The following is a 15,290-nucleotide window of genomic DNA, read 5'->3' as shown; positions in this document are numbered from 1 at the left end:
TTGCTAGCTGTATTCCGATAGCACATTTACCCAGGTATGTAAGCGTAATCATAAATGATTCTATATAGATTTATACCACTCTACCACTAACTTATTAAAATTCATATTGATTTTTTAAAAATATATATTTATATGTGACTGCTAAACAGAAAGCAACGTCAAATTCACACGTTTATAAATTGTTATCGTTCTGTAAGCCTCACTTCATTGCTTTCTTCAATGGTATCATTTTAAAACATGTTGGATCATGTTATAAAAGATTAACTGATCCTTTTAAAATATGACCATTGGATGTTGATCATTAGTGAGCTTACATTATAGCAATGTGACACACCAGGCGCCTGAGTAGACCACTCAGCAAAAGCGGAAAAGAGAGCTCCCAAAGACAAAGCAGCAGTTGGAGTCTTCTCAAAGAACTGAAGCCAACAGGGATGTCTTGGGAGATTGCAAAATTAATAGCCGGAGATTGGACGAAATGGAAGGATATGGTGGAGACCTTATTTTCCACGAGGAGCAAAGAGGACTACGTCAATTAAGTCATGTCTTATTTAAGAAATAGTGCTTGCATTTTCAAGAGATAAAAAGATGCTTTTATAAATATCCCTCGAATGTGATAACCGCTTTAAAACGACCCCATATGTGTTTGTTACAACAAACTTTAGACTGAAATCATTAATAAATATACTTCATTATAACGACGACATTATTTCAAGTTAATTTGTAATTTTTACATTATTAAAAAATAAAAGATTTTATTAAGACAAATCAGTTTAATTTTACACTGAGAGATATACAGAAACCTAGAGAAAAAGAGTGCGAGTGAGAAAAACAAACTAAAGATGAGAGTTTTGAGAGTAAAGTCAATGGAAAGTACAACATTTGGAGACAGGTGGTTTACTTATATCATAGTGACTATGTAGATAGTTATGAATTTTTTACATTTCATTTGAATTATATGAATGATTTTGTTTTATTCTACAAGATGCAAATTTAGAAAAATAAAATACGTTTTTTTAAATATAGACAATACAATTTTTGTAATTTTCAAAATGAAATTAAACAGTAATGTTATAATTTGAAATAATACCTCTCCAGCTTGTTCGTTGCCAGTAGCGGAACTCTGAAATAACATAATGTAATGTTTAAATAACGTTTAATAAAGTAATAAAATGTCACCTCTTAGTCGTAATTTTATTGCTAGCTGTATTCCGATAGCACATTTACCCAGGTATGTAAGCGTAATCATAAATGATTCTATATAGATTTATACCACTCTACCACTAACTTATTAAAATTCATATTGATTTTTTTAAAATATATATTTATATGTGACTGCTAAACAGAAAGCAACGTCAAATTCACACGTTTATAAATTGTTATCGTTCTGTAAGCCTCACTTCATTGCTTTCTTCAATGGTATCATTTTAAAACATGTTGGATCATGTTATAAAAGATTAACTGATCCTTTTAAAATATGACCATTGGATGTTGATCATTAGTGAGCTTACATTATAGCAATGTGACACACCAGGCGCCTGAGTAGACCACTCAGCAAAAGCGGAAAAGAGAGCTCCCAAAGACAAAGCAGCAGTTGGAGTCTTCTCAAAGAACTGAAGCCAACAGGGATGTCTTGGGAGATTGCAAAATTAATAGCCGGAGATTGGACGAAATGGAAGGATATGGTGGAGACCTTATTTTCCACGAGGAGCAAAGAGGACTACGTCAATTAAGTCATGTCTTATTTAAGAAGTAGTACATGCATTTTCAAGAGATAAAAAGATGCTTTTATAAATATCCATCGAATGTGATAACCGCTTTAAAACGACCCCATATGTGTTTATTACAACAAACTTTAGACTGAAATCATTAATAAATATACTTCATTATAACGACGACATTATTTCAAGTTAATTTGTCATTTTTACATTATTAAAAAAATAAAAGATTTTATAAAGACAAATCAGTTTAATTTTACACTGAGAGATATACAGAAACCTAGAGAAAAAGAGTGCGAGTGAGAAAAACAAACTAAAGATGAGAGATTTGAGAGTAAAGTCAATGAAAAGTACAACATTTGGAGACAGGTGTTTAACTCACATGATAGTGAACATGTTGACAGTTATGAATTGTTTACATTTCATTTGAATTATATGAATTATTTTGTTTTAATCTACAAGTTGCAAATTTAGAAAAATAAAACATGTTTTTTTAAACATCAACAATACAATTTTTTTAATTTTCAAAATGAAATTAAACAGTAATGTTATAATTTGAAATAATACCTCTCCAGCTTGTTCGTTGCCAGTAGCGGAACTCTGAAATAACATAATGTAATGTTTAAATAATGTTTAATAAAGTAATACAATGTCACCGCTTAGTCGTAAATTTATTGCTAGCTGTATTCCGATAGCACATTTACCCAGGTATATAAGCGTTATCATAAATGATTCTATACAGATTTATACCACTATACCACTAACTTATTAAAATTCATATTGATTTTTTAAAAATATATATTTATATGTGACTGCTAAACAGAAAGCAACGTCAAATCCACACGTTTATAAATTATTTAAATTCTGTAAGCCTCACTTTATTGCTTCCTTAAATGTTAGAATTTTAAAACATGTTGGATCATGTTATAAAAGATTAACTGATCCTTTTAAAATATGACCATTGGATGTTGATCATTAGTGAGCTTACATTATAGCAATGTGACACACCAGGCGCCTGAGTAGACCACTCAGCAAAAGCGGAAAAGAGAGCTCCCAAAGACAAAGCAGCAGTTGGAGTCTTCTCAAAGAACTGAAGCCAACAGGGATGTCTTGGGAGATTGCAAAATTAATAGCCGAAGATCGGACGAAATGGAAGGATATGGTGGAGACCTTATTTTCCACGAGGAGCAAAGAGGACTACGTCAATTAAGTCATGTCTTATTTAAGAAATAGTGCATGCATTTTCAAGAGATAAAAAGATGCTTTTATAAATATCCCTCGAATGTGATAACCGCTTTAAAACGACCCCATATGTGTTTGTTACAACAAACTTTAGACTGAAATCATTAATAAATATACTTCATTATAACGACGACATTATTTCAAGTTAATTTGTAATTTTTACATTATTAAAAAATAAAAGATTTTGTTAAGACAAATCAGTTTAATTTTACACTGAGAGATATACAGAAACCTAGAGAAAAAGAGTGCGAGAGAGAAAAACAAACTAAAGATGAGAGTTTTGACAGTAAAGTCAATGGAAAGTACAACATTTGGAGACAGGTGGTTTACTCATATCATAGTGACTATGTAGATAGTTATGAATTGTTTACATTTCATTTGAATTATATGAATGATTTTGTTTTATTCTACAAGATGCAAATTTAGAAAAATAAAATACGTTTTTTTTAAATATAGACAATACAATTTTTGTAATTTTCAAAATGAAATTAAACAGTAATGTTATAATTTGAAATAATACCTCTCCAGCTTGGTCGTTGCCAGTAGCGGAACTCTGAAATAACATAATGTAATGTTTAAATAACGTTTAATAAAGTAATAAAATGTCACCTCTTAGTCGTAATTTTATTGCTAGCTGTATTCCGATAGCACATTTACCCAGGTATGTAAGCGTAATCATAAATGATTCTATATAGATTTATACCACTCTACCACTAACTTATTAAAATTCATATTGATTTTTTAAAGATATATATTTATATGTGACTGCTAAACAGAAAGCAACGTCAAATTCACACGTTTATAAATTGTTATCGTTCTGTAAGCCTCACTTCATTGCTTTCTTCAATGGTATCATTTTAAAACATGTTGGATCATGTTATAAAAGATTAACTGATCCTTTTAAAATATGACCATTGGATGTTGATCATTAGTGAGCTTACATTATAGCAATGTGACACACCAGGCGCCTGAGTAGACCACTCAGCAAAAGCGGAAAAGAGAGCTCCCAAAGACAAAGCAGCAGTTGGAGTCTTCTCAAAGAACTGAAGCCAACAGGGATGTCTTGGGAGATTGCAAAATTAATAGCCGGAGATTGGACGAAATGGAAGGATATGGTGGAGACCTTATTTTCCACGAGGAGCAAAGAGGACTACGTCAATTAAGTCATGTCTTATTTAAGAAATAGTGCATGCATTTTCAAGAGATAAAAAGATGCTTTTATAAATATCCCTCGAATGTGATAACCGCTTTAAAACGACCCCATATGTGTTTGTTACAACAAACTTTAGACTGAAATCATTAATAAATATACTTCATTATAACGACGACATTATTTCAAGTTAATTTGTAATTTTTACATTATTAAAAAATAAAAGATTTTGTTCAGACAAATCAGTTTAATTTTACACTGAGAGATATACAGAAACCTAGAGAAAAAGAGTGCGAGTGAGAAAAACAAACTAAAGATGAGAGTTTTGACAGTAAAGTCAATGGAAAGTACAACATTTGGAGACAGGTGGTTTACTCATATCATAGTGACTATGTAGATAGTTATGAATTGTTTACATTTCATTTGAATTATATGAATGATTTTGTTTTATTCTACAAGATGCAAATTTAGAAAAATAAAATACGTTTTTTTTAAATATAGACAATACAATTTTTGTAATTTTCAAAATGAAATTAAACAGTAATGTTATAATTTGAAATAATACCTCTCCAGCTTGGTCGTTGCCAGTAGCGGAACTCTGAAATAACATAATGTAATGTTTAAATAACGTTTAATAAAGTAATAAAATGTCACCTCTTAGTCGTAATTTTATTGCTAGCTGTATTCCGATAGCACATTTACCCAGGTATGTAAGCGTAATCATAAATGATTCTATATAGATTTATACCACTCTACCACTAACTTATTAAAATTCATATTGATTTTTTAAAGATATATATTTATATGTGACTGCTAAACAGAAAGCAACGTCAAATTCACACGTTTATAAATTGTTATCGTTCTGTAAGCCTCACTTCATTGCTTTCTTCAATGGTATCATTTTAAAACATGTTGGATCATGTTATAAAAGATTAACTGATCCTTTTAAAATATGACCATTGGATGTTGATCATTAGTGAGCTTACATTATAGCAATGTGACACACCAGGCGCCTGAGTAGACCACTCAGCAAAAGCGGAAAAGAGAGCTCCCAAAGACAAAGCAGCAGTTGGAGTCTTCTCAAAGAACTGAAGCCAACAGGGATGTCTTGGGAGATTGCAAAATTAATAGCCGGAGATTGGACGAAATGGAAGGATATGGTGGAGACCTTATTTTCCACGAGGAGCAAAGAGGACTACGTCAATTAAGTCATGTCTTATTTAAGAAATAGTGCATGCATTTTCAAGAGATAAAAAGATGCTTTTATAAATATCCCTCGAATGTGATAACCGCTTTAAAACGACCCCATATGTGTTTGTTACAACAAACTTTAGACTGAAATCATTAATAAATATACTTCATTATAACGACGACATTATTTCAAGTTAATTTGTAATTTTTACATTATTAAAAAATAAAAGATTTTGTTAAGACAAATCAGTTTAATTTTATACTGAGAGATATACAGAAACCTAGAGAAAAAGAGTGCGAGTGAGATAAACAAACTAAAGATGAGAGTTTTGACAGTAAAGTCAATGGAAAGTACAACATTTGGAGACAGGTGGTTTACTCATATCATAGTGACTATGTAGATAGTTATGAATAGTTTACATTTCATTTGAATTATATGAATGATTTTGTTTTATTCTACAAGATGCAAATTTAGAAAAATAAAATACGTTTTTTTTAAATATAGACAATACAATTTTTGTAATTTTCAAAATGAAATTAAACAGTAATGTTATAATTTGAAATAATACCTCTCCAGCTTGTTCGTTGCCAGTAGCGGAACTCTGAAATAACATAATGAAATGTTTAAATAACGTTTAATAAAGTAATAAAATGTCACCTCTTAGTCGTAATTTTATTGCTAGCTGTATTCCGATAGCACATTTACCCAGGTATGTAAGCGTAATCATAAATGATTCTATATAGATTTATACCACTCTACCACTAACTTATTAAAATTCATATTGATTTTTAAAAAATATATATTTATATGTGACTGCTAAACAGAAAGCAACGTCAAATTCACACGTTTATAAATTGTTATCGTTCTGTAAGCCTCACTTCATTGCTTTCTTCAATGGTATCATTTTAAAACATGTTGGATCATGTTATAAAAGATTAACTGATCCTTTTAAAATATGACCATTGGATGTTGATCATTAGTGAGCTTACATTATAGCAATGTGACACACCAGGCGCCTGAGTAGACCACTCAGCAAAAGCGGAAAAGAGAGCTCCCAAAGACAAAGCAGCAGTTGGAGTCTTCTCAAAGAACTGAAGCCAACAGGGATGTCTTGGGAGATTGCAAAATTAATAGCCGGAGATTGGACGAAATGGAAGGATATGGTGGAGACCTTATTTTCCACGAGGAGCAAAGAGGACTACGTCAATTAAGTCATGTCTTATTTAAGAAATAGTGCATGCATTTTCAAGAGATAAAAAGATGCTTTTATAAATATCCATCGAATGTGATAACCGCTTTAAAACGACCCCATATGTGTTTGTTACAACAAACTTTAGACTGAAATCATTAATAAATATACTTCATTATAACGACGACATTATTTCAAGTTAATTTGTAATTTTTACATTATTAAAAAATAAAAGATTTTATAAAGACAAATCAGTTTAATTTTACACTGAGAGATATACAGAAACCTAGAGAAAAAGAGTGCGAGTGAGAAAAACAAACTAAAGATGAGAGATTTGAGAGTAAAGTCAATGAAAAGTACAACATTTGGAGACAGGTGTTTAACTCACATGATAGTGAACATGTTGACAGTTATGAATTGTTTACATTTCATTTGAATTATATGAATTATTTTGTTTTAATCTACAAGTTGCAAATTTAGAAAAATAAAACATGTTTTTTTAAACATCGACAACACAATTTTTGTAATTTTCAAAATGAAATTAAACAGTAATGTTATAATTTGAAATAATACCTGTCCAGCTTGTTCGTTGCCAGTAGCGGAACTCTGGAATAACAGAATGTAATGTTTAAATAATGTTTAATAAAGTAATAAAATGTCACCGCTTAGTCGTAAATTTATTGCTAGCTGTATTCCGATAGCACATTTACCCAGGTATATAAGCGTAATCATAAATGATTCTTTACAGATTTATACCACTATACCACTAACTTATTAAAATTCATATTGATTTTTTAAAAATATATATTTATATGTGACTGCTAAACAGAAAGCAACGTCAAATCCACACGTTTATAAATTATTTAAATTCTGTAAGCCTCACTTTATTGCTTCCTTAAATGTTAGAATTTTAAAACATGTTGGATCATGTTATAAAAGATTAACTGATCCTTTTAAAATATGACCATTGGATGTTGATCATTAGTGAGCTTACATTATAGCAATGTGGCACACCAGGCGCATGAGTAGAACACACAGGAAAAGCGGAAAAGAGAGCACCCATAGACAAAGCAGCAGTAGGAGTCTTCTCAAAGAACTGAAGCCAACAGGGTTGTCTTGGGAGATTGCAAAATTAATAGCCGGAGATCGGACGAAATGGAGATATACGGTGGAGAAATTTTGTGTTCCGGTCAACGGAAATTACTTTAATTTTGCACACAGACATACGGGGACAAGATTGCAAAATTATGTTTTTCTCACTCAGGGAGGTGTAAAACGTCGAGGGTTTCAAAAATCGTGATTTTTTTTCACGATTACAATACTTTCTCTATACTCCGTATATACGAGAACGTGAAAACAAAAAGATTTTAAAACGACAAAACAGTTTAATTTTACTTTGAGAAAAATACAGAAACCCAGAGAAAGAGTGCGAATGAGAGAAATAACTGAAGTTTGTTATTTTTGTGAGAAAAAAATGAAACATTGAAAATTTAGGAAATAAATGTATTACACTTTCATTATAGTGGCGATGTAGACAGTTACAAATGTAAATTCCATTTGATTTACATGCGTTAATTATTTTTAATTTATTTATAACTAGCAAATTTGGTAAAATTAACTTTTTACTTTCTCGTATATACAGAGTACAGAGAAAGTAATGTAATCGTGCAAAAAGAAAATCAAGATTTTTGCAAATTTCGACGTTTTACACCTCCCTGAGTTGGAAAAACATAAATTGGCAATCTTGTCCGTATGTCTGTATGTGTATGTGTGTATGTATGTGTGTGTGTATTTATGTCTGTATACACGATAACTTGAGTAACATTACAGCTAGGTTTATAAAAATTCATATATAAGTATCAGATTAAATGTGTAGATTCGTAAAAAAATTTCAGCGATTTCGGATAACAGCAAGTACAACTTTTCCTAATTTCAATTTTTCAAAAGCCTATAACTTGAGTACTATTTCAGATAGATAAATGAAATTTCACATATAAGTACAAGATATTTTTCTCTGCATTCTATACATTTTTTTGTAATTTCCGTTGACCGGAAGTAGTAATTTACGCTATTTCTGAATTCTCAAAAAAAAAACGCATGTGAATTTATAAAGTACTAATAATATCCCGCAGTATTATGATTATTTTGTCTGGCGATCATATGGTGCTCAAGTATTTTTTCTACTATATTCTATTCTATTATACATAATTTAAGTAATAAAAAATAGATTTAAAATATTGTCTACATCCCGAGTCTCCATGCCCCGTAGTGTTGTAAAAGGATATTCGAGAAAGTTTAAGGGAGATCACTCCCGGTTTATTTTTATAACAAGACGATTAAAATTTATGTAGTTTAAAAAAAATGTTAGTATAATGTTAAAAGAAAAAATTGAAATAATACCTGCTCAACTTGTACGTTGATAGTATAGGCACTCTGGAATAAAAGAAGGTAATATTTAAATAACGTTTAATAAAGTAATAAAATGTCACCTCTTAGTCGTAAATTTATGGCTAGCTGTATTCCGATAGCACATTCACCCAGGTATATAAGCGTAATCATAATTGATTCTATATAGATTTATGCCACTCTACCACTAACGTCTTTAAATTCATATTGATTTTAAAAAATATACTTATATGTGACCGCTAAACAGTAAGCAATGCCAAATCCACACGTTTATAAATTATTAAAGTCCTTTAAGTCTCATTTCATTGCTTTCTTCAATGGTATCATTTTAAAACATGTTGGTTCATGTTATGAAAAAAACTGAGCCTTTTAAAATATGACCATTGGATTTAGATAATTAGTGAGCTTACATTATAGCAATGTTACACACCAGGCGCATGAGTAGACCACTCAGCAAAAGCGGAAAAGAGAGCACCCAAAGGCAAAGCAGCAGTAGGAGTCTTCTCAAAGAACTGAAGCCAACAGGGATGTCTTGGGAGATTGCAAAATTAATAGCCGGAGATCGGTTGAAATGAAAGGATATGGTGGAGACCTTATTTTCCACGAGGAGCAAAGAGGACTACTTCAATTAAGTCATGTCACATTTAAAAAATAGTGCATGCATTTTCAAAAGATAAAAAGATGCTTTTATAAATATCCCTCGAATGAGGTTACCCCATTAAACGACCAAATAAGTCTTTTACAACAATCTATATATTTAAAATGGTAGTAAATATACTTCATTATAACCACCATTTTATTTCAAGTTAAATTGTAATTCTTACATAATTAAAAAACTGGAAAGATTTTAAAAAGACAAATCAGTTTAATTTTACACTGAGAGATATACAAAAACTTAGAGAAAAAGAGTGCGAATGAAAGATATAACTGAAGTTTGAGAGTTTTGTGAGAAAAGTCAATGAAACATTTAAGATTTGGAGACATGTTTTACATTTGTGATATTGTTGCGATCTAGACGGTTATGAATTGTTAAACTTTCATTTGATTAACATAGGTTAAGTATTTTTAATTTATTTATAAATAGCAAATTTAGAAAAATAAAACTTTTTGTTTTATTTAGATAATTAAAATGTGTATAATTTTCAAATAAAATTGTAAGTATGATGTGATAAATTTTTTTTTAAATAATACCTGTTCAACTCGTACGTTGATAGCATAGGCACTCTGAAATAAAAGAATGTAATATTTAAGTAACTTATAATAAAGTAAGGAAATGTCACCTCTTAGTCGAGTAGAGAGCTGGACTGCTAACCCGTAAGTCTCGAGTTCGAATCCGGGTTCAAGTCAGTAGACCGTCCCTGAGTCCACCCAACTCTGATGGGTACCTAACTCACGTTAGGGAAAGTAAAGGCGGCTGGGCATAGTGCTGACCACACTATCTCTTCATATGCCGAGGTCACAGAAACAAGAGAACTCTACTTCACTTGCCCCATAGACCGTCAGGTTTGAAAGGGAAACTTTACTTTACTTTACTTGTATTTCGATAGCACATTTATCAAGGTATATAGGCGTAATAATAAACAATTACCACTCAGCCTACTTCATTACAGATATATTGATTTTATTTATGGATATATATGTGACCACTAAATAGCAAGAAATGCCACAAGTTCACAAGTTTTAAAATTATTTATGTTAAGCAAGCCAAACTTCATAGCTTCCTTCAATGGCATTATTTTAAGACATTGTCCCCTCAGTATTATCTTATTCTAACTACAAATTTTGATTTTTTTCTAAAAACTCGACCCTATGATGTAGAAAAGCACTATGTTCAATCTTCACTTATCTACATGACTCTAAGTCATCTACTTCCTACCAAACTTTTCAATTTGACATTGTTCTAACTACAAGTTGATGCATTTGGACAGTATAATCTTGTTCTATGTCAATTTTATAATATGATTATGTTCTAACAGTATATAATTATTGTATAAATTTTCCTTGGAGACGCTAGAATTATAATGTTCTATGTCCGATTCTGCCATTGAAAGTAGCTGTTTAAGTCATGTGACTTGTGCGTCGTTGATCAAAATGGCGGCGTGTGAACATCTTTTAGTCGATTTTGGTTGTCATACAAATAAAATGACTTAATTACCAGATCCTGAATCGTAAGTATATTTATCTTTTATATGTTGTCTTAACTGTGTTATTTCACACATATTTAGTTTGTTAAAATTTCTTAATTGATAATATTCCTAATATTGTTAACAGTAGCGTACGCAGGGGGGGGGGAGCAGGGGGAGCGGCCGCTCCCCCTCTGGCCATTTTCAGCAAAGTGGCGCCTTTTTGGAAACTTTTTAAACTCAAAGTTTTAAACAATGATATTTGTTAAAAAAATATTTTTGGTCGGCACATCTATGTAAATCACAAGATTTCTTTTCATGCAGCAATTAAGCATTATTGTACTAGTCTAGTAGTGTCTACGTTTACAACACGTATTAACAGCTGCATCAGTTTGCCATTCTAAAAATAACCATTACGATGCATTGGAATTTTAAAAAATCCTCTACCGGTAGTACCACTTGGCAAGAGGGGTGTTAAGTTTAAGGCAACTATATAATGTATTTGCTTACGAATAATTGCATTAGAAAATATTATACATAAAACTTCACACATTATTACTTTATATATACAGTTTGAATCGTGTGATTAATTTTTTAAAAATTACAATACAGAAACAAATACAACTGATGTAGCACATCTATTTAAATTTACTTATGGGCAAGCTGCGTAGCGGTGGGGAAATTTTGACACGTCAACAACGTCATTGTCATCACGATGAAGTAGTAGTATTCTTACAGTTTGGGCGATAGTGATACGATTACAAATTATATGAAACAGTTACAACCCCCCCCCCCCTCCCACATGGACCCCTCTTTAAAAAAAAATATTGTCATAATACCACTGCTACTTATTTAAATCTATTTCTGAATCAGTATACATGTGTAATATATATGTATGTTTAGAACAGTCATCTAAAAACTGACGCTATGTTCACTCTGAGTTGGTTATCTCCCCCCCCCACACCTCACCACCACAATTGTGTAGAGCGACATTAATGTCACACCTAGGTATACACTGGGTTGGCTAATTGCCCTAAAGTGACTGGACAGTAAAAAGGTGTGTGAGCAATATGGTGATCTAACCCAAACCTATCACTATGTTAAAAAAGTATCTTTAAGGAACACAAAGAAGTAGTAGTTAATTAAAAAATATATAGTCTGAACTAAATGACCGACATTTAGTTAATTGTAGGCTGTTATTTCGAATGTTTTACTAATTAATTGAAAAGCGTGGTTTTATACTAACTCTGATTTCAAAAACTTTCATTATGCTGTAATACGTTAGCATTTATGATGACGATATATTTAATTCTGATTATAAACAAAAAACATTTTGTTAAAACGAACAGCTTTAAACAATTTCATTATATTCTAAAGTAATTATTTATTTGTTTTGACATTTATAATTAAATGTGTAGATATATACATATTTATATTAAGAAAGTGATTTCCCCTATTTCACTTGTCTTAAATAATTTCCCTGGAATTATTTTGTAAGAATTTTTTTACAAGAATTACAAAACAGATTGTGTTATTTTCATTGTTTTTGGTTGTAGTGTGTGTATATTTTGTTTGTTTTTTTGTTTAGATTGATACATTTTTTGTTTTGTCAGCCTACATTGTGTGTTTTTTCTTATTTCTTCAGAGTGCTACTTTCAATTTATTTTACATCATAGCGAAGTAATGACATACATCTAGTAATTATATATATATATATATATATATATATATATATATATATATATATATATATATATATATATATATATATATATAATACACATATATAGAACGTGTTCAAAAATTCGGCGCCTTTTTTTGCTCTTTTCGCTCCCCCTACAACGAAAACCTGGATACGCCTCTGATTGTTAATGCATACCGTAGTATACGCCTATACTAATTGTATTGTTTAGCAGTATAGTATCTGTAGGGTTTACTTTGTATTTATATTATCAAAATCATAATGAAGAGGTGTTCCAATATATGGATGATGAAAACAATGTCTTTGTTACAGATCAAAATGTGAAGTAATTCATTGTTAGTAGCTTATTAGTCTTAAAACCACGAATATAAGTTTATTCCTGGTTTTCAGTTTAGTATTAGTGTAGCAGAGGGGGGTGGGGGAAATAAGTCCTTCTGTTTTTGCACTTTGTACTGATGTAGTCTATCTTTATTTCTATCCAAAGAGAAGTGCGAAAGAGAACAATAAAAACAGAGACCTGGTAATGCAGTGTTAATGATATGGGTATTGGCGCTGCCTGTATTCAAGTTGCGCAGCATCATTATGAGAAAAGAAACAGTGTTTATGTATATTCTCAATATTCAATTACAAGATTGGTTGTTTTTGCATTAGGAACTGTGTATATTGTGTAAAATCAATACATTATTTTTTAAGCTAATTCCTGAGTTTTGCATTTATTGTATTAATACTTTAATTCCAGATGTATCACAAGGCTGGGGGCGTTGTGTGATTCGCACGTGACGCCATTTAGAGGGCGACACCAATGTGAAAAACACTAAAATTTACAGTCAATATAATTCTTTATCCAGTTAATTTCAAAATAAAATTATAGGGTAGAGGGGTGACACAAAACCAAAAATGTAAAATTGTAAGAAGGTGGAGGGTTGACACCCTCAGTTACCACACCGAGTGTCCCCCTAACTAGACTCGCCACTGACTAAATCAAATTATGTTAATGTATGCAGAAAACCCAAAGTTACAGAATAAACTTTACATTTTAATGCACAAACCCACTTATAAAGAACTGTAAAAACATTACATGTCATGTAATGTACTCTAATATATACATTTTGCCATGGAAGTGATAAAAAGTGAAAATTAATGACCAAGGACAGTCAGATTTACAAAAAGAAGATATTACTCATACAAAAGTATATTATTACTCATAAAAAAGTGCATTACACTTCTGGAAATCTATTGAAACTGGCTGTAAAAAAACAAAAGTTGACTTAGAACATTATACAATTTTCTTATCCTGATCTAGTTGATAGTATGTTGTTCTATCTCAAAAGTGAAAAATAATTATTTTGGGCTTCTATTGCTACATAAAGTCATAAAAATAGCATCAATGCTCATTGTTTAATGCCCTTTAACATTTTATCAAAAAAATAAATGAGTTTAAAATATTTTGAATAGGTAAATCAGACCCCGTGAAACTTCAAAGGCGTTTTTCTCGAAACTACATTTTGGGAGATAGAACAAGATAATAGTAGGGGTACGACATATTGGTTTATGCTATACCAGAGTAACTAATCCTTTTAAAATGTGAGCATTGGATGTACATAATCTCTAAGTTTACATTAGTAAGGGGTGGAAGCAGGCGTTGTAACTGAAATAGCAATATAAACATAAAGTGATATTTCAACGCCAAGGGTAGACAAAGGTACAGAATATAGTCCAAGTAAAGACAGAACAGACAGACCCGACGGGTTCCGAACCTACCATTCCACACGGCACCGAATCGCCTCGCCATCCATGCCTCAAGTCAGACGTGTAACCGATTCTTCCAATCAGCTCTACGAAAATAGAGCTTTCTTGGCAGACCACTATCATAGCATGTGACACAGAAGACGCGGGCTGGCGTGACCTCTGAACCCAAAGGGCCTGACCGCTAGCCTCATAAACACAACAAGGACTATTATTCGACCAGACAAGCGACACAAGTATAGGGACGACGATACAGACAAATAGTAGCTTCCTTGAATGGGTGTAGTGTAAACATGGTAAGGGATGGAAGCAGGCGTTGTAACTGAAATAGCAATATAAACATAAAGTGATATTTCAACGCCAAGGGTAGACAAAGGTACAGAATATAGTCCAAGTAAAGACAGAACAGACAGACCCGTGTGGAATGGTAGGTTCGGAACCCGTCGGGTCTGTCTGTTCTGTCTTTACTTGGACTATATTCTGTACCTTTGTCTACCCTTGGCGTTGAAATATCACTTTATGTTAATATTGCTATTTCAAGTTTACATTATAGTAATGTGACACACCAGGCACCTGAGTGGATCCACCAGGGATAGCGGAATTAAGGGCGCCCAAGACAAACCTGCAGGTGAAGTCTTCTTAAAGAACTAAATCCAACTGGAATGTATTGGGAGATTGCAAAAATATTAGCCCCGGAATCAGACGAAACGGAAAGGCCCTATGTTACAATTTCTGTTTCAATAAAGTATAGATTTAAGTTGGTTAATAAATACACTTCATTATAACGACTGTTATTTTAAATTAAATTGTAATTCTTAAATTATT

The 15,290-nt window shown here is 31.6% G+C and overlaps 1 protein-coding gene across 1 annotated transcript in view; it reads right to left on the bottom strand.

Annotated features, from left to right (window-relative positions):
* The window catches only part of LOC131945162 (uncharacterized), a gene marked incomplete at its 5' end in the record, with an annotated part of 68,547 nt that overhangs the window by 28,916 nt on the left and 24,341 nt on the right, over positions 1–15,290 (bottom strand). The window contains 3 exon segments of the mRNA XM_059306179.1: positions 1,088–1,120; positions 2,283–2,315; positions 5,868–5,900. Of these exon segments, the coding sequence (XP_059162162.1) occupies positions 1,088–1,120; positions 2,283–2,315; positions 5,868–5,900 (99 nt within the window).

This window comes from Physella acuta, unplaced genomic scaffold, assembly GCF_028476545.2.
Source record: "Physella acuta isolate Inbredline_101_S28 unplaced genomic scaffold, ASM2847654v3 ptg000529l, whole genome shotgun sequence".
NCBI classification, from domain to species: domain Eukaryota; kingdom Metazoa; phylum Mollusca; class Gastropoda; family Physidae; genus Physella; species Physella acuta.
This window is presented reverse-complemented; position numbering and strand designations above follow the sequence as displayed.